The following is a 21,661-nucleotide window of genomic DNA, read 5'->3' as shown; positions in this document are numbered from 1 at the left end:
TACGAATAATATTGGTCAACTTACGTATTTTGGATCGTCCTTGAATAAAAATTACCTAGTGAAACCTATTTATTCACTAGGACTGTTTTCACTCACTATTCACGTAAACACATCTATTTTAAACAAGAACCACTGTAATTTTTAATAATTCACGTTATTTACTTATGTATGCAAATGAGAGAAGTCAATAGATGTACCTTTGAAAAACGGCCTTTTTGCAACAAAGAATTGTTCTGACAAGTTGACAAATCTGTCTGTCATTTTAGTGACCTGTTAAATTATATCACTCAATGTAGATTAATAACTTTTTTGCACAAATTATGATAACAGATGGATGCCTGACTTATAAACCACATCTCTTCTTAGTAGTTCTTTGACGAGGTTATAAATACAAGCAGCAAAAAGCCTCGTCAGCTCAGTCTTGATAGAACTTTTGTAAAGTGTGTATGTTATTGTCTTATGTGGAAAAACAATGCAAAGATGTTGTAAAAGAAGTGTTATCTGTACTGTGACAACATCTTTGGGTGGTCAGCAGAGTTAAGATGGCTACCATGCCAATAAATAGTTGAAGTTCACTTATGCTGTCATTCATTATTTATCAACAAGCACATCAACAACACGGGACCTCATCTTTTTGCCCATAGACGAATACATACAGAGCCCACATTAACATCAAGATACAGCAGTGAACCAGCCAGCAGCAACAGCAACTACTACAATACAATTTAATGGCGCCAACCCAATTCTCTACATCAAGTGCTACCAAGCTTCGTATATTGGAGTGATATAGTGCGAATATAGGAATATCAATGATTGGGCGACCATTATAGGCACCACGTTTTCCTGGTTAGGGGAATTTGCATCACTGCTGAGTGGTTTTGGAAATCCACCTCGCCCTTCAATCCCTAGCTTATGCTGCAACCTTTACGTTGTTTTGGTGCTGACAGAGTTTGGGAGCTTGACATTCAGTTCTGCGGTGACTTTTGCAGCTGCCCTCCCCTTATTTTTTGTCACAGTCTTTGTCAGTGATTGTCTGTCATGATTACTCAACACCCACTTTCATCTGTGTTAGTGAATGATATTTCTTTGCATTCCCTGTATGAAGAATAAATCTTTGATATGGTGCCTCTTGAAACACCAAACACTTCAGCTACCTTGGTTACTGAAGCAACCACCACACAAGCATCAACAATTTGCCCACACTTGAATTCACTCAGCTCTGACATAATGCAATCACAATTACACGGAACATTGTTCTGACCATAACTGACACTTGCAACCCTGTATTGAGAACATTGCACAGGTGCCGTTCATGGTCAAACACAACAGCGCAATCTACAAGCTTGATTAGCATCTGCATTTGTGTTGAGGCATGCATTGCTTGAAATGTTTCCATATTTTTGTCCAACGCCTGCACATGAAGCTGGATTTAGTTTATTATGAATTATTGGGTGTGAGAGTGATCTCTGTGAAAAGCAGCAGAGTGAGTAAGTCTGAAATTCCCGTTGTTGTTTGCTCTGCAAAAACTGTTGATTCCATGTTGGAAATGTGACTGTCCAAACATATTAACTGCACTTTTATGATAAAACAACTGTGTAATAAATCATAAAATAAAATAATTGTTGCAGAAATGTAAAAGGGGCCTTAAAGGCTAGAATAGTACACACTGAGCAAGTAAGTGGAGAGACAGATAGGCTGCCCAGTAATTATCTTTTGGAGGGGCAACTCCCAGTACATTTGAATGTCACACATAAATAAAATTTAAAAAATGTATACCTAGCTTACAGAACAAGAACTCCTTCTTAAGGATGGGAAAAGATGAAGCAGAAGCAAATTAGAGCAGGGAGGGGATCATCACTCAGAACTTAGGTTTGCACAATGAGAAGGAAGGGAGGCAATTATGAAAGAAATGGTCTGTGTCGTAATCACATTCTCTTTAATATTTGCTTCCAATTTATTTCGTCTCTTAATCTTTTTGAATGACTCGTCCTCCATTTGCTTCGCATTGTCCTATGTCTCTCATCTTCCCTTACCCTAAAGAAGAAACATGAGGTTCTGAAAAATAAGAGTACTTTTCTTTATTTATATGATACTGGGAGGAGTAGAGGTAACTGCTCACTGTATAGCTGAGGTAGCGCCTGATATAATAGACAGCAGCTGCTGGAAGAAATCTTTTCTTTCAAAATAACTCTCTTTCTCTGTCTTTCTTCTAATATCTAGATAAAATCATGAAATAGCTTGTTAATTAATATAGTTACCATCAAAGTATTTTTAAACTCACTGTCTATTAACAAAATATGCTAAAAATATGAGCAGACCTCTCTTTACATCTGCTAAGCTCAACTTCCACCAGGAGAAAACAAATTACATATGAATCTATATTTTTCAGTTATTTTAAGATAACTCAAAATGAGGCAGCAGCAGATATAAAATTGCTCAGGTGAGAGAAAAAGATGAAAACATTACATAAAATCACGAAACTAAACGGAAAGAGCTGGGGGAGAAAGGATACATTACAGTGATCAGTTGATAGCAGCATGAACAAGATGAAATTGTCACTAAGGTTTCAGGCATTGTCCTCCTTCAGAACTAACAGACCGACAAAATGCATTCACAGGTGCCATAGTCATAACTGGCTACATTTCCTGATGCTGCATCCCAATATTGTCCAAAATATTTGTGACAATTTCACTCTTGTTTGCATGCCTGTCAATTGCGCAACGCCTCAACTACATGGTGAGTTGTTAGCTTTACTCCTTCCAATAACTGTTCTTTATTAAGTTAGGCATGTGTCCATTGTCTGCAAATCACACTTCCTGAAACTACATTCTGGTTGGCCCATCTTTCTCTGAGTTACCTTCACAAATTTTTAGTAGAATTCTCCTTTTTATACTGAAATATCCCAAAATTCAGCAAGAGCATTCTACACAAGCTACAGTTTTGTCTATTCTTTTGTTCCCCATCTCCTCCTTTTTCTACTTCTCGTTCTTTTGGTAGGAAAACATTTCATTTCTGTCTTCTGAAGCTTGTGTATGAGTTAAAACATGTTATCATTTAGTTTGTGTCAGCTATCCATTTGAGTAAATAATTGCAAAATATATATCTAATGTTGAAATATCTGTCTTTTGTTACAGTTCATCCAGAGGAACCGAACCCTCCAAAGGTATATCTACAGGAGTCTGTGAAAGCATCTGAGCGCGTTACGACGGAAGACAAACTGCCGGAAGTAAAAGTGGAGGAGACAGGTACGTTTTCAGCACACAGTATTCAGTGATCTGACATGTGCACCCACAAACTGTAAGATATTATGAGTGAACTGACTGATACATTTGTTGCCTGAAAGATAGAGGCTGTAAAAAGGTACCTGCAGCAGCACTAATCTGGACATTCAGCTGCAACAAAGCAAGCCCTTGAAACCAACCACTCACTTGCATGTGGGGACACTTTGGTCTGATCGTAGATGAAATGTTTCTAGGTAGGAGCTATGCAGAAGATAGAACTCAAGGATTATAAAGTTGAAGTTATTACACAGTCACAGACAAGTACAGATTGTGGTAAAGTAAGAGTTTTATTAAAATTTCCTGGCAGATGAAAGTTGTGTACTGGACCGAGACTCAAACTCAGGACCATTGCCTTTTATGGGCAAATGCTCTACTAACTGAGTTACCCAAGCTTAGGTCATGACTTGTCCTCATAGCTGTAATTTTGCAAGTACCTCATCTGCTGCCTTCCAAACTTCACAGAAGCTCCCAGGTTTGAGTCCCCATCCAGCACACAGTTTCAATCTGCCAGGAAGTTCCATATCAGCGCACATTCTACTGAAGAGTGAAAAATTCATTCTGGGAACATACCTCATGCTGTGGCTAAGTCATGTCTCTGCAATATGCTTTTTTACAAGAGTGTTAGTCCTGCAAGTTTTGCAGGAGAGCCTCTGTGTAGTCTGAGAGGTAGGAGCTGAGATACTGGTGGAAGTAAAGCTGTGAGGGCGGGTTGTGAGTCATGCTTGGGTAGCTCAGTTGCTAGAGCACTTGTCCACAGAAGGCAAAGGTCTCAGCTTTGAGCCTTGGTCTGGCACATGGATTTAATCAGGAGGACATTTCATATCAGCCCACATCCTGCTGCAGAGTGAAAATTTCATTCCAGAAACAGTTCTTGTTATTGTGATTTTGAATCAGAAGACTAGTTTGATTCAGTTCTCCACACTAGTGTATCTTGTACAAGTTTATGCATCACTGCCGCGACGTGCATCTAATTAAACGTGTACAATATTCAAGCCTTGGTGTCCTCCACAAATTTACCCCATCCCCTCCCTTACAGCCCCCCACCCCCAGTCTCTCTCCCTCCTTCTCTCCCTCCCTCCCCCTCCCCATTCCTCCCCCCTCCTTCTTCCTCTTTCCCCCATTACCAAACAGAATATTTCTTTATATACCTCAGTATGTTTTCCACCAACCAATCCCTTCTTTTGGTTAGGTTATGCACTTTTTTTTTTCTTTTGGCAGTTCAGTCAGTACCTCTTCATTAGGTATTTATTCTATGCATATAATCTTCAAAAGTTTCGATTGTCTTCTTGCCTGAACATTTGTCAGGCTGTACTCCAAACTAATCCTCTCAGAAAAGACTTCCTACTGCTTAAGTTTATATTCAATGTTAACAAAGTTCTCCTTTTCAGGAATGCTTTTCTTGCTATTGCCAGTCTGCATTTTATATCCTCTATACTTCAGCCATCATCAGTTTTGTTGCACATGTAGAAAAGCTCATCTACTACTTTTAATGTCTCATTTTGTAACCTAATTCCCTCAGCATCAGCTGATTTAGTTTTTACAACATTCCCTTATCCCTATTGTCGACGTTTGTCTTGTAACATCTTTTCAATATGCTAGCCATTCCATTCAACTGCTCTTCGTAGTCCTTTGTTGTCTTTGACAGAATTACAATGTCATCAGCAGACCTCAAAGTCATTATAAAAGAAAAAGCACAGTATTGTGAATGTTTTACAGAATTAATTTATTTTGTTAACCGGTTTTTGTTTTACAAGCCCATGATCAGATTTTAACTGACTAACATCAACAAAGAAAGCACAACAGTAATGAACAACACTGAAAAGATTTTACTCAACAAGAGCGCCACATGAACACAGAGTAAATGTGCAGTGCAATGGCAATGCAATTAAAAAGATTAAAGGTTATACAGTAAATAAATATAAAGGGAACTAACAAGAAAGAAAGTTAAAACTAAACTTCAGGAAACAGTATAACAGTTTAAACTAATTTAACAATCCCACTAAAACAAAATTAATACTTTACAAGAGAACTGAAGAGTAGCTTGAAGAGATATTACATATGGAGAGTGATACAGGAACAGAGTGACAGAGAGAATTGACAACTGTAACAACAGATGGAGTACATAGGTAATGACAATAAAATACACACCTGTATTTATTTATTTTATTGTGCCAGATTGAAACTATCACTGTGCAGTGGAATATGCACTGATATGAAAGTTCCTGGCAGATTAAAACTGTGTGCCGGACCAAGACTCGAACTTGGGACCTTTTCCTTTCACGGGCAAGTGTCCTGCCGACAGAGCTATGAGCATGACTCACCACCTGGCCTCATAGCTTTGCTTCCCCCAGGCTGTTGCTAAGCTATGCCTCTCCTGTGTCCTTTCTTCCGGATGTGCTCATACTGCAAGTTTTGGAGCAGAACTTTTGTGAAGTTTGGAAGGTAGGGGTGAGATATTGGTGAAAGTAAAGCTGTCAGCATGGGCCGTGAGTCGTGCTTGGACAGCTCAGTCAGTAGAGCACTTGCCTGAGAAAAGCAAAGGGCCTGAGACTGAGTCTCAGTCAAACACACAGTTTTAATCTGCCAGGAAGTTTTTTTTTTTATTAGCCTAGTCCATACGTTCTGTTGGTACAGTTGTCAATTCTATGTTTTACTCTGGTTCAATATCACCTTCCGTAAGTAATATCTCTTCAGGATATTCTTCAGTACTATTATGAAGTATGAATTTTATTTTATTAGGACTGTTAATTTAGTTTAAATTGTTAAATAGGTGCTCCCTTTTTAATTTATTGTCAATGTTTTTCTGATTGTTCCCTTTATATTTGTTTATTGTTTAACTTTTAACCTTTTTAATTGCATCCCACTGCACTGTCAAAGAAGACATTTACTTTGTGTTCATGTCTCACTCTTGATGAGCATAATATTTTTCAGTGTTGTTCATGAATATTGTACAATCTTTGATGACAATAGTTGAAGTCTGATCATGGCCTTGTATGTGGAAAACTGGTTAACAAAATAAATTAATTCTATAGAAGATATAAAGTATTCTGCTTTTGATTTATAATTATGTTGTTCTACCAGGAAGTGACAGAAGAATTGGTTAACTCAAAGTTGTTATTTCATTCACCTCAACTTTAATTTTCTTTCCAGAGTTTTCTATGGTTTCCTTCACAGCTTGCTGAATGTATATATCGAACCGTATTGGAGATAGGCTAACCACTGCTCCCTTTCGTATCTTTCGTCTTTTGTAACTCCAGTCTAGTTTCTGTACAATTACAAGCAAAAAAATGAAGACAGATTTTCCAACCACTCAATTACATAGAAACCAGCAGAGTGCATTTCTTCCTGGGATTCAGCTGAGGACAGTAGTAGCAGTTCCTCCTCTCCCATGTGTAAAGCAGTTCAGTTGGCTGCAGGAGGAAGGTTGAAGCTCAAATGTTTTAGAGTAGAGTTTCTGACTTGCAAGAAGCCTCACTCAGGTTAAGGTGATGACTCCGGTTTACAAGCAGTCTTGATATAGGAAGTGCTGGGTAACAAGCTCATAGTGATTCTTGAACAGAACCTTGCTAGATTATGAAGTGTGTTTGATAAAAATTGGAAATTTTGTAGTTATGCAAGTTGTACTAGTCTGATTCATACAATTTTTTGTTGTTGTGTTGGTACACATGCTTGAAACATATCTGTTCATTGATAGCCATATTGGATGTTTAGTTACATGTGTTTGCTTATGAGTGTGATTATTGATTTGTTTTAAAAATGGATCAGAGGATTTACATTAAATTTGGTGGCAAAAACTGAATAAAACGTAACAAAGTTTTAGAAATGTTGAATATTGCTTTTGATATGTCTGTTATGAGTAAAACAACGGTTTATGAGTGGTAAAAGTGTTTTCAAGATGGCTATGAAGAAATTCAATATGATGAATCTTCTGGATCCTGTAGCACATCAACAACCAATGAAAACATGGTGATATTGAAAGAAACGATTATGAATAATGACTGAATCACAGTATGAGAAGATGTTGATGATGTTGGCATATCAATTTGTGTATTCTATGAAATATTTACAGATGTTTTGGGTATGAAATGTGTGACAGCAAAATTTGTGCCGAAGGTGTTGAATTTTGAGCAAAAGCAGCAGCAAATGGAAGTTGCTCAGGAGTTGCTAAATGAAGTAAACAACGATGCAGAACTACTGAAGTGTGCCATAAAAGGTGAAAAAGCTTGGGCGTATGGGTGTGACATCGAACTAAGGCTGGATCGTCCCAGTGGAGCCGTTCTACATTGCCAAGACCGAAGAAAGCTCGGCATGTGCGGTCAAATGTGAAGGTTCTGCTCACTGTTTTCTTCCATTTTAACGACATAGTGCATCATGAGTTCTTGCCAAAAGGTCAAAGGATCAATGAGGAGTACCTACAAGTTTGACACTGATCGTGGAAAACAATGGGGGGGGGGGGGGACGTGTTTGTGACAAAACAATTCATGACTTTTGCAGCACAATAAAGCACCTGCTCAAACTCCATTGCTAGTTAGTGATTGTTTGGTCGAAAAACACTGTAATGATGCCACAGCCTCCATGTTCGTTAGATATGACCCAAGTGACTTTTCTGTTTCCAAAAATAAAGAGAACCTTTAAGGGCCATCATTTTACAAGCTCAGATGAAATCCCTGGAAGAGCCAAGTGCTATCCCATAGAACAAGTTCCAGAAGTGATCTGTGAATTGAAAGTGTATAATTTCTAATAGGGCTGACTGTGAAGGTGATAACACTAATGTAGAGGAATAAATACAATTATTTCCAAAAAATCAAAGTCTTGTGTATCATATTAAGGGTTAGCATGCTTCTTCTGCGTTTTTACCCATAACTGAGTAAGAGCTTGCTGTTTTCATATGCAGAGTGAGGTGAGATTGCTTAGCAGTGTGAGCCACTGAGCAGTCGTAGGCAGAAGCGTTATCTGGTACAGTGTGTGTGGCATGTCAAAGATGAACACACAGTAGTTGGGGTGTGGGAACTGCTGAACAACTTGGCTGAACAACACTCAGCTGATAAATAAACCGAGGAGAGTGCTGATGTTATGCTTCAGCTTTCCACGTAGTTCTAGTTAAACTTTGCAATAAATTATTGCTGCTTTTCATTTTTGTAGCTGTTTTCTGAAGAGGATGTTGAGAGCTAAGTAATCTAGTCAGAGTTATCCTCAGATAGTTTGAAATGATTTGTGACTGTGGAATATTTTCTCTGAATAGTATCTGGAAACATTAGTGTGCACACTATAGTGTAACCAGGTGTTTTTCATTCAAGTAAATGATTTACAAGTTGATATTATGCAGGTTTTTAACAGAGTCAGAACTGTAGCCTTTTAATGACTACTTATAAGTCACCATTCTTCTTCCAAGAAATTATGAGTATGCCATACCTACAGGTGTACACCCCCCATCCCTTCCCTTACAAATTGTCATAGGGCTGCCATTGATTCTTTAGGTCCACATTTTGCACTTCAATCAATTTCCAGCAGGTATCTCTGTTTTGTTTTTACTTGGCAATCGAGGTGTGTGGAACAAACTTTCCATACACTTTTCTCCCCTTCAAAACTTTCTGGAGAATATCTCGATATATAGATGTTGCTCCATTTCGATTTGTGACACAGAAACATTGACACACTACAGTTGCACATCCACTGCTGACAACTGACTGGTCAAATGTGCATCTGTTGTTAGTTCAAGATGCTGTGCTGATGTTTCTCGTACTCCAGGAATAGAATCAGTTGTGGATCTCTTTCGACAGACAGCATACGGTTAAGTTCACTGATGAAGAATTGGCTTGTATGCGCCTCATGTAAGGGTTCACTGAATGCAATGGAAGAGTGGCACAGTGACACTGTGCCGAGCTATTCCTATCTGGGGTTGTCACATTGCTCTGTGTTTTGTGTTGTATGAGATATGTTCACAGAGGAAGTGTACCAGATTTTTTTATTTCTTTTTTAATTGTATTTGGGGAAAAAGATAGCAGAATATTATTGATACGCTTGTTGACTATTTTTCCAAATAACCACCTTCCCTTTATTTGTATGTGGTGAGCCATGGCATAGGCCTCCGTATGCCCTCCTCGAAGAACTCTCTGGCCATCTCCTTCCCCCATTTCAGAACCTCTTTTTGCACCAGCTCATCAGTTGAAAATTCAATTCCACTCATGTGTGCATTCCAGGGAGAGAAAATTTTTGAGGTCACACAGTATTGTTGTGCATTGATGGTCTCCACATGAAACAGGAATTTAACCAAAATGCTGCCTTTTGGCCCAAAAACATTGAGGCCATGGTTTTTGTGCCCGAAATTGTGGCTTTGAACTTTTTGACAGATGGGGAATTGGTGTGATGCCACTGTAATGACTGTGTTTTTGTCTTTGGCACTTAATGAGCCACACATCTTTCATGTCCACTCACAAAAGAGCTCAGAAAATATTCACCTTCCAATTCAAGTCGATCAAGAAAGTTGCAGGTGCTGCTGATCCAACTTTTCTTGTGCTGCTCTGCCAGCTGTTTAAGGACCCATCTTGTGCACAGTTTCCAGTATCCCAACATTTCTATAAGTATCTCATATAAGAGAGTTCTGGAGAGTTGTCAAAACATTCAAGAAATTTCATCCGCTCTCAATCGGCAGTCTTTGAAAACAGTTTTCTCAATTTCTTGCACCGACTCATCATTTAAAATGGAAAGTCTTCCGCTCCTCTGTTCATCGGGAACATTTTTTTCTGCCTCCACTAAACTCCCTAAACCACCTAAACACATTTGTACTGTTCAAAACCTGTTCGCCATAAACCATTTTGATTCATAAAAAAAATTCCAGAGCTGTTAACCCTTCCGTGAGTAGGAAGTGGGTCACAGTATGTGGCTCACACTTGGCAGGATTTCTAATCAACATCTTTCATGCAACTGGACACTACAACATGAGTTTACCTACTACTGTGTTCTTGTGATGCACGCTCTTCTCAGGGGATCCCCCTGTATCACTCAGTGTTGCCAATGCGAAAAAAAAAAAAAAAAAAAAAACCATTAGGTCACAGTACACTTACTTTCTGAACATCCGTCGTATGTTTTGGTAATTGCATATTGTAGTTTTTTTCTGTTGTGAAGGTATTTTCAAGGATACAAAGGTAATTGGAATCCTTCCTCTTGAGCAAGCCACTGGATATAATGGGTCTCTCATAACAGAATACTTAGAAAATATTCTTGAACGACTTATGAAATTTTGTGAGTAAATTTCACGTTAACAGTTCACCCTGTATAACATGTGAGATACAGTTAGCAGTGTGTGGTGGATTTAAAAAATGGAGTGATGTAGGGGACAGAACTGATGCATGAGCATGAGGCAGGCCATTGTTCGATTTTTGAAATATACTCTTCATGGTGTTAGAGTAAATTTGAGGTGGATATTTATTCAGCATATTGTCTAATACAGAGATGATTTACAATGTGGTAATAAACAGTTTGAAGAGTTTATAAGGGCGATGCAGAGTACATTGTGCTGCAAAATAATTGTTAAGAAAAAAATTGTTTACACTGTGTCATTCCGAGCTAATTAACATTGTATTTGTCAATAAGGCCATTGTGGGTGGAGATTCAAATGGCCCAGTGGAAACAATTAGTGATAGTTCTCACAGTGTGGAGATAGCATATGAGACTGCTTGACCTTTCGGATTAAATCATTACTAGTGTCCTGTGCCTAATTTTGGTATCACTCTGTTGTTCGATTCTAAGCAACCAAACAAAGAATGCACTTGCTTTCTCTGTCCCTTTTGGGCTACTCGAATTTGGGTGTGCCACATCCTAATTGGCTAACTTCAATGCTAATTGGTTGGTTGGTTGGTTGGTTTGGGGAAGGAGACCAGACAGCGTGGTCATTGGTCACATCGGATTAGGGAAGGATTGGAAGGAAGTCGGCCGTGCCCTTTCAGAGGAACCATCCCGGCGTTTGCCTGGAGTGATTTAGGGAAATCACGGAAAACCTAAATCAGGATGGCCGGACGCGGGATTGAACCGTCATACTCCCGAATGCGAGTCCAGTGTCTAACCACTGTGCCACCCCGCTCGGTCAATGCTAATTAACTCAGAAATGGTGCAGCATATCGAATATTTTTTCTTAACAATTATTTCTCAGTACAACATACCCTGCAACACCATTACAAGCTTTTTAGACAGTTTCTGACCACTCTATATATGCAGCGAACTACCTTGATCAAGTCTGTTAAAAGTCGTCTTTTCAGACTGCCATATCATGCAATTTGAATTTGAAACACAAAGGAATGAAGTGGATGTATGGACAGCTAATGGAAGGGTGTGGCACATGAGTAACTCTCATGTCATGTCACAGCCAGTAGTGGAGGTACAACACCTGCGTAATTGTCACAGGAGGAGGAAAAGTCACCCAAGGGCTCATGAGTATTTGATAATGAGATGTGGCTGGATTCCCAGTAATGTTTACTACTACGTACTGCTGTGAGACTCGGCTTTTATGCAGAATGGTTGCAGATGACCCTGACAAACATTTGTTAGTCATTCAGTCTTATCTGAGAAGGACTTTGCCATTGAGCATGCCTTTAACTTTTGCTTTAGTGTTGGCTTTAGTTTCTAGCCAGGTCACATTGTGGTTGGTTATGTTGCCCATGGCCTGTTTCAGTGATAGACACCAACAGCCAGAACACACTGCGCTTGCTGCAGGCCCACGGCATACACATGCTGCCCACGGAGGAGCAGACGCTGGTGGCCTCCGCTATCCAGAGTGGCCAGACGGTCGTGCTTACGGGTGAGTGGGCACGAGATGATGCAGAGGCTTCGCTTTGCTGTTGTGAAAGACAAGCACAACTTGTGGTTTATGGCTCTAAGGTGCAGACATCTGAAAGAGGAGGGATTATGTGTCATAGAAGTTAAATTATCAGAGAGCATTTAGAATATTTTTTACACAGATGTAAGTAAAGACAGTCAATGTTTTTAGAACTATTGACACTGAAGCGACATTTTCCAGGCTGTAGGCTTAATGCTGCACCCATGTAGCAGTGGTTTTAAGGATCAGAAAGCTGAGCCTGAATGAATTTACCAACCTCCATACGGTTCTCACATTCTGCTGCTAACAACAAAAGTGAATTGACAGAGTGGCTGATCCATCAGTCTCGAATCCCTGTCTCTGTATGATTCTATTAAATTTTGAAATTTTATTAATTGACATTTAATATTAATGTTTTGACAGTGTTAAAATTTTTTTTATCTGGTATTGGCAATTCTAGTCCCTGTGGTAAAAATATTTAAGTTGGTAAATATCTCATGAGAATGCACTAGCATACAGTAACATAAGTGTCACCACAGAGCAAGAGTTTCACGAATGATTAGATGAAACGAGGGTGCAAAACATTTGTCACTATTGCAAGTTTCCTTTCCATTACATGAGTTGCATTCTGACAGTTTTCACAATACCAACGTTTGACGGAACTTACAAAACACTTACTTTGAAACTTAATTGAAAAATGACCAAAAAAATCATTAGAACTCTTCAGCATTGGCAAATTTGACCACACCAGTAACAAATTTGCAGCCTTTCTCGTGAATGAAATGACAAGCCCTCTCTTTTGGGAGTTATATTTTTCAGAGTGACCCATAAGGTGATTGCAAGAAAACAACTTGTAACTTTTATTGACCTGTCACAGTCATGCCTCGTAAGTAGTCCTCTTTTTCTTTATTGCAGTTGCTGAATGCTAAAAGCTTTGAAAGACTTTTAAAGAACTTTGCACGACACTATTATGAAAAGGAATGTTGCTACTTGCTATATAGTGGATATGGTGAGTCGCAGATAGACGCAACAAAAAGTCACAAATAAAGCTTTTGGCCAGTAAGGCCAGACACACACACACACACACACACACACACACACACACACACACACACACACACACACACACACACAAAACTGCAGTCTCAAGCAACTGAAGCCACACTGCGAGCTGCAGCACCAGTGCATGATGGGAGTGGCGACTGGGTAAGGAAGAGGCTGGGGCAGGTAGGGGAAGTGATAGTAGTGTAGGGCTAGCAGACAATGAAATGCTGCAGGTTAGACAGAGAGAGGGCGGGGGGCGGGGGTAGTGGAGAAGGAGACAAGTAAAAAGACTGGGTGTGATGGTGGAATGAGGGCTGTGTAGTGCTGGAATGGGAGCAGGGAAGGGGCTTTTGCTGTCATCAGCTTCCTCATATGTCATCTTGGTTCCCCCTTTTGCATACAATTCATCCTTCTTGTGATTTTTCACACATATTTGGATGTATTTTTGTGAATTTTTTCGGACATAATTCTACGTTATTTACACAATTTTTTGCATTTTTTCCACCACCATGGATCCCTGCTCCTTCCATCTGCATCAGTACAGAAAAGTTTCCTTATCTCTAGCCAGAAACCAGTCCCACATATTATTCCTGTGTTGTTGCTTGGCTCATGGAATCCCCCCAAATGGCATTACCATCAAATTATCCATCTCCAGCTGCCACCTCTCCTTCCACAATGATCTCCACCTGTTCAGATTCTGCCAATCCTTAGCTCTCACCAACATAGTCCTGCAAAACCATATTAACCAAGCCCAAACCATCTTGCAGTACCTTCTCTCCATCTGCAAAATTCCCCTGCTATGCAATCCCAAATTCCTGGAACCCACAACTCTTGCCCTCCAGGAACTAGAGTAACATGCACAACACCACCTCAAAAAGCTCTCCACCCTGCTCACTTCCTACTCCCACCTCGGAGTGCCACGGTGCACCACCTCTACAACAACCTCCAAAATTATCCCACGTTCCCTCACAGCTGACAAATCCTGTCTCGCAGACCTACTACACTTATCCCACCATCGTTAACTCCCTCCCACCACCACACAGAATATAGAATCTAAACAGACCCATAACACAATCATGAACCTTTCCTCCAGAAGTCTTAGCTGTACAGAAATATCAGTCCTTTCCAAAGCCCTCAACTTTTGCCCCACTCCCAAATTCAATCATGCAGGACTTGTTAGGCCTTCTTTTCTTCTCCTGGTCTCTCCAGTGGAAACACTTTTTCGCCACCAACTCTACCAATCAGACTCAACCAAAGAGCAATGTTGAACCCTGTTTAACTCAGTTCACTCCTCCATCCAATCATGATCCATCCCCACTGCCCCCAAATCACCCCTGCTAACTTTCCAGACTTCCTTAACCTCGAACATTGCCTCACCATCATTCCCCAAATACCTCGACATGCAAACTAATCTTACGTCTGCAGAAAGAACTGCAGTCCACCATCTAAAAACTGATCCTGACCTTATAATCCTACCTGTGAACAAAGGCTCCACCACTGTTGTTTTGAATTGCAAGGATTACCTGGCAGAAGGACTCCACGAGCTGCCAGTTACTTCCACCTACAAACCTTGCCACAGTGGCCCCATTCCAGAAATCCAGCAGGATCTCCAGTCACTCCTCAAATCCTTAGGCCCATCCCAGCACCTCTCCCTGGAGTCCATCCCTCTGCTCACCCCTACCACTCCACCTACCTTCTACATGCTTCCTAAAGTCCATAAACCTAACCACTCAGGACGCCCCATTGTGGCTGGTTACTGTGCCCCAACTGGGAGAAGAATTTCTGCTCTTGTAGACCAATACCTTCAACCTATTATTCGGAACCTACTCTCCCATATAAAAGATACCAACAATTTACTCCACCGGATTTCCACAGTTCATGCCCCTTTTCCACACAGTGCCTTGCTAGTCACTGTTGATGCCGCCTCCCTTTACACTATCATCCCTAGTGCCCATGGTCTTACCGCTATTGAAATCTACCTTTCCCAATGACCAACGGATTCAAAACCAACAGTCTCCTTCCTAATCACCATGAGCAACTGTATCCTCACCCACTATTACTTCTCCTTTGAAGGCATTATGTCCAAACAAATCTGGGGTACGGCTATGGACACCCACATGGCACCATCCTATGCCAACCTATTCATGTGCCATCTAGAGGAATACTTCCTAAACACCCAGAATTCTAAAACCCTCACCTAGTTCAGATTCATTAATGACATCTTTGCGATCTGGATCGAGGGTGAGGACACCCTGTCCACATTCCTCCAGAACCTCGACAACTTCTCCCCCATTTGCTTCACCTGGTCCTACTCAACCCAACAAGCCACCTCCCTAGGTGCTGACCTCCACCTCAAAGATGGCTACATCAGTACCTCCATCCATATCAAACTTACTAACCACTAGCAATACCTCCACTTCGGCAGTTCCATACCAGGAAGTCCCTTCCATACAGCCTAGCCACATGTGGTCAACGCATCTGCACTGATGAGCGGTCCTTCTCGAAATATATTGAAGGTCTCACTGAAGCCTTCACAGACGGTAATTATCCTCCCAACCTTATATAAAAACAAATCTCCTGTGCCTTGTCTTTCCAGTCTCCCACCACCCTCCAAAGTCCCACTGTCCGGCCACAGAGGAGCACTCCTCTCATAATTTAGCGCCACACAGGACCAGAGCAACTGAGTTACATTCTCCTCCAGGGTTTTGACTACCTCTTGTTGTGTCCTGAAAAGAGAAATGTCCTGTCCACTATACTTTCCACCTCACCCGCTGTCCACTGAAGCTACACAATATACTCATCCATTCCTACATAACCACTGCTCCCAATTCCTACTGCATGGCTCATGCCCCTGTAATAGTCCTAGATGGAAGACCTGTCCCATACATCCTCCCACCACCACCTACTCCAGTCTGGTCACGAACATCACTTATGCCATCAAAGGCATAGATACCTGTTAAACCAGTCATGATCTAAAAGCTAAGCTGCAACCATTGTGCTGCATTCTATGTGGGCATGACAACCAACAAGCTGTCTGTCCGCATGTATGGCCTCCGACAGTCTGAGGCCAAGAAACAAATGGACCACCCTGTTTATGCGCACACTGCCAAACATGACGTCCCTCATTTCAATGACTGCTTCACAGCCTGTGCCATATGGATCCTTCCCATCAAAACTAGCTTTCCTGAATTGCGCAGGTGGGAACTTTCCCTGCAGTATAGCCTACGTTCCTGTAACCATCCTGGCCTCAACATACATTAGTCATTGTCCTCAACTGTCCAGTGCCTTCCCTGTTCCCATTCCAGTACTACACAGCCCTCATTCCATCATCGCACCCAGTTGTTTTACTTCTCTCCTTTTCTGCCCCCCTCCTCCGCACCTCTTGCCAGGCCTCCATCTAACCTGCAGCACCTCACTGTCCGCCACCCCCACCCTACTATCCCTCCCCCTCCTCACCCCAGCCGCCTCCTTACCCCCACCCTGTTGCCACTCCCATCATGCATTGGTGCTGCTGCTCACGTTGTGGCTTCAGTTGCCTGAGACTACAGTCGTATGTGTATGAGTTGTGATTGCGCACACACATTTGTGTATCTTTTCCTTTGTGCCTATCTGCGACTCTGCATCTCAGCTATACAGTTTCCTTTTCATGATATTGTTACATTCCATCCTGGATTTTCTATCGGTTGATTTTTACACAACACTGTTTTAATTTTTGTCTGATTTGTTACTTCTGACTGATCGGCTTTTATGTATGACATTCCATGCTATTTAACATGCCAGATCAGTAAACTCAATAGACTTTGATGATCTAAACTATGCTAACAAATGGGAATAACACATTGTTCACACACAATAACTATTCAATAAAAGTGACTGTATGTGTGAGGGCTATTCAGAAAGGAAGATCTGATAGATCACAGAGTGGTAATGACAGTGAAAATCCATGAAACTTTGCACAAATGTGTTGGGCAGTGTCTTTAGTATGCCTGTCAATGGCATCACATTCCTCTTTTCAGTTCTTAGCACCTAGTGAGCATGTAAAGGTGCCTAGAACATTAGTTTATTCCTCCAAGCATGGGTGCCCATTGTGAGGTTTCACCCGATTTCATACAACCTCACATAACGTAGTTCTGAGGCATTTCCTTCTTCATGACAATTCTCAGTCGCACTCTGCAGGGGCAATGAGGACACCCCTGCTGTATTTTTGATGGGAAGTGTTTGATCACCCACCATACAGCCTTCTGATATTCCTCTCTGCTCACATGAACCACCAGGTATGCAGACAACATTTTGGCACAGACAGTGAACTGCAGACCAGTGCAGAGAATTTGTGGAAAGCCTTTTATGAAAAAAGGTGTTGGAAAGTTGGTACAACACTCTAACAAATTTCTAAGTCAGAGCGATGACCATGTAGAGAAGTGGGTGGAAGATGTAGCAAACTGTTGCAAATAAAACATTTTTGATTTTCACTGTAGTTTCTATTTCATGACCGATTGGAACTTACTTTCCAAATAGCCCTTGTACATAACTCAATCATATTTCAGCACTGCCTGCTGACATGGAACTTTAAATGACTGACTACTGTACACAAGCTGACTTTCAAAACTGACTACGTAATGTGGAACTTTGCTCGACGAATGCTGGATGCTGACTGAAGAAACTGACTGATGAATAACATAATGAATGCTTGCCATCTACTGAATATTAGGCCTGTGAACGTGACTGAATAATGATTAAGTGTGTTCTGGCTGTGGTGTGTGAATGATTCCTATTTAAAGCTGCATATAGGACAATAATCTCAAACTGTTAAAATATGAAGTTATTACTTTTTAAACAACAACATAAAAGATAGATGGAGTAGAATACACATACGCACATCAGGAAGAGAAATTATTTTGATTGACAACTGGATCACTGCCCTTAAACTGACTTAAATGGTGCTACTATTTTATGATGCAGAAGTTTGAATGTGCATTGAGATTTACTAAAGTCTGCCAAGAGTTTTTAGAAACTCAAATTTTCTAATTGAAATATTTCATTAACCAACAAATTAGTCAGGGAAAAAATTATACATTTTTGGAAACAGCCAAATTGGGTTACAATATTATGACACTGAACTTTTTTAAAGGATTACATTTTAAGTCTGGGGCCTTATAGAACAATTTTGAATAAAGACAACTTTTGAATTTTATTGTTTTCAGAAATAGACAAAATAATATTTAGAAACAAGGAACTTAGCAATTTCAGATAAGCTACATCAGTCATAAAACAGGCTATTAGCAGGGTCAAATTTGAAGAGCATGTGGTTTTCATAAACCATAAATTGTGAATACTTTTTCAAATGAAATTTTGCTATGTGTATTACACTGATGAGGGAAAAATCACAACACCAAAAAATAATTAATGTAGAGTAATGAAATTTCATGAATATATTCATCTTGGTAACCTACTTAACTGATTAAAATTGCAAGATCACTAGTTAACGTAATTGCGAGATAAGCCATCACCAATATGAAATCTTGTTACCTTCATAACCAGTGTAACCACCAGAATGTTGGATGCCAGCATGCAGATGTGCATGCTTTGTGTTGTACAGGTGCCAGATGTCAATTTGTGGGGTGGAATTCCACACCTGTTGCATTTGGGCAGTCTATACAGGGACAGTTAATGCAGTCTGTGAATGATACTGAAGTTGCCCTCCAATTATGCCCCTAATGTGCTCAATTGGAGACAGATCTGGTGATCAAGTATGCTAAGACAAGATGTCGACAATCTGTAGAGCAAGTTGGGTTACAACAGTGGTATGTGACGAGCATTATCCTATTGGAAAACATCCATTGGAATCCGGTTCACAAATGTCTCGAATCACTAGATTGGTGTACAAATTTGCAGTCAGGGTGCATAGGATAACCACAAGAGTGGTCCCACTGTAACCTGAAACAGCACCCCCAGACCATAACTCCTGGTATATGACCAGTTTGTCTAGCGTGCAGACAAGTTGTTTGCAGGCCTTCAACTGACTTCCTTCTAACCAACATATGGCCATCACTGGCACTGAGGCAGAACCATTTTTCATCAGAAAACACAACAGACCTTCACCATGCCCTCCTGTGAGCTGATACTTGACTCCACTGAAATAGCAAATGTCAGTAGCTTGGGGTCAGTGGAATGCACACTGCAGGCCTCTGGCTCCGAGCTATTTGTAGAGTTCATTCTGTCATTTTGGTGACAACTGCTACTCAAATTGCTGCTGCAGCTGCAGTACGATCTGTCAGATCCATACGCTGAACATTACGGTCTTTCCTCTTGGTAATGCCACGTGGCTGTCTGGAGCCCAGTCTTCTCGCAACTGCACATTCTCATGACCACTGCTGCCAGTGATCATGTACAGTGGCTGCATGGCTTCTTGGAGGCCTTTTACATGACCTCTTCCAAACTCAGTGAGGAGTAAATAATGGCGTCTTTGTCACCTTAGAGGCACAACTAGTGCCACTCTTATGTGGCTGGTGCAAAATTTGAATAGACATCATCTTTCAGATGTAGAAACACACCTACTAACTTTCATTTATGTTGCACTACTATTTCTTAGTGTTACAATTTTTTTTTCTATCAGTGTGTTTACGTTGTTGTTGTTGTGGTCTTCAGTCCTGAGACTGGTTTGATGCAGCTCTCCGTGCTACTCTATCCTGTGCAAGCTTCTTCATCTCCCAGTACCTACTGCAGCCTACATCCTTCTGAATCTGTTTAGTGTATTCATCTCTTGGTCTCCCTCTACAATTTTTACCCTCCACACTGCCCTCCAATACTAAATTGGAATGTTTTTACAGTTGTGAATATAGACTTCTTCAGCATATACTGCTTGGGCTTCCATCGAGATGGCTGCTTTTAATATTCTGCCATTGCTGACGTATATTTACGACACAGACATATGCATCTAATAGCCCCCAGATCTATGACATATTCGAAACAGGGCAAAAACTTGGATTTTTGGCACCCCCCATCTCCCACCCCTTCCCACTCGAGCATTTGAGATAGGAAAAATAGATTTTTCAAGAAAAATGTTCATTTTGTACTACACCTCATTGTGAGGAGTTTGATATATAAAATGTATATGTTTGACAAAATGTAAGATATGTTATCTGGTCTTAAATGTGCTGAAGTGCAGTGCCACGCATCTTCACACAGCATTTGTCTGTCACACATCACTGCATTTCGCTTTGTGGCATTCAAATGTGCATGCTTTGTAACGGAAGCCACCAAACCCATATTCAGGGCAGTGGAAATTACACTGTCCTGTGGTGCCTCGCCTAGTCCGAGTCAGCCAGTTTGACATCCTACCCCTCTTAAAAAATAAATAAATAAATAAAAAATAAATAAAATATATTGGCTGGGAGTATTTGTGACCAGGGGGATAAGAACTCTTCAGAAAATTTGCACTCTTTATTGCCAACTAGCTAATAACTTTCATCTTTGTCTGACATAAAATTAAATAATTAAATGCAGAAAACAAAACCTGTAAAGACAAGAAACAAGCAAGACAGTACACATTTCTTTAATCCTTAGGTCCCAGCGTTTTTTTCTCTCTAATATTGCTACAGCTGTACGCGGCATGCTTTCCTTTCTCCAAAAGAATCTTTTACCTCATCAGAGTTCGTCAAACACTTTGTTACCTGAAAAATCAAAGTGTCATACCACTTTCCTATTAACAACTGTTAATATGAATGGTACCCGAGAGTGGTGTGGTTCTTCAATTTGATTATGTATGTTTTGTCACTGTCTGCTAGATAAAATGAAGTAGACCTTTCTATTACTGCAGCAGTTGTAACACATGTCAAGTAAGCGGACTGTTTTGTCACAAATGATCATTTTCATCTACCTCATTTACATAAATAACACAACGGAATATAATTAACGAAGTACCAAATCAAATGCCTGTTAGGCCTATTATAAGCAAAAAGTTTTATGTTAGTAAATTGTTTCACATTTCATTCATACGCTCCAGTTTTCAAGCATGAGATCAAAAAGTAGGAGTAGTACAAAATTTGGAATCGTCATATTCTTCCATATAATTTGTATGATGTCCCTGTTTCTTCTCCTTCCCTGTCCTGACAAAAAATCTTGTCATCACTAATTCTGTAGCTATTCCTGCCATTGTCAAAACTTATTCTCTGGTGAACTTCACAAACTCTACCAGAATCACCAGTTCAGTTATCCCTCTTTTATTATGTGTTCGTACAATGTGTTTTCTGTGCTATTCTGAGAATAGAACTTCAAAGGCTGCTAACCGGGTACCGAGCGAGGTGGCGCAGTGGTTAGCACACTGGACTCGCATTCGGGAGGACGACGGTTCAATCCCGTCTCCGGCCATCCTGATTTAGGTTTTCCGTGATTTCCCTAAATCGTTTCAGGCGAATGCCGAGATGGTTCCTTTCAAAGGGCACGGCCGATTTCCTTCCCAATCCTTCCCTAACCCGAGCTTGCGCTCCGTCTCTAATGACCTCGTTGTCGACGGGACGTTAAACAC

At 40.6% G+C, this 21,661-nt stretch overlaps 1 protein-coding gene across 2 annotated transcripts in view; it reads left to right on the top strand.

Annotated features, from left to right (window-relative positions):
• Positions 1–21,661, top strand: part of LOC124552631 (GA-binding protein subunit beta-1-like) — a 97,977-nt gene that overhangs the window by 61,243 nt on the left and 15,073 nt on the right. For both annotated transcript variants that reach the window (XM_047126957.1, XM_047126956.1), the window contains exons 7-8: positions 3,135–3,245; positions 11,950–12,075. In XM_047126957.1, coding sequence (XP_046982913.1) covers positions 3,135–3,245; positions 11,950–12,075 — 237 coding nt within the window. The remainder of the gene's footprint in view (positions 1–3,134; positions 3,246–11,949; positions 12,076–21,661) is intronic.

Source organism: Schistocerca americana, chromosome 10 (assembly GCF_021461395.2).
Source record: "Schistocerca americana isolate TAMUIC-IGC-003095 chromosome 10, iqSchAmer2.1, whole genome shotgun sequence".
Classification (NCBI taxonomy): Eukaryota; Metazoa; Arthropoda; class Insecta; order Orthoptera; family Acrididae; genus Schistocerca; species Schistocerca americana.
Note: the sequence above shows the minus strand (reverse complement) of the source record. Positions and strands in the feature narration are given on the sequence as shown.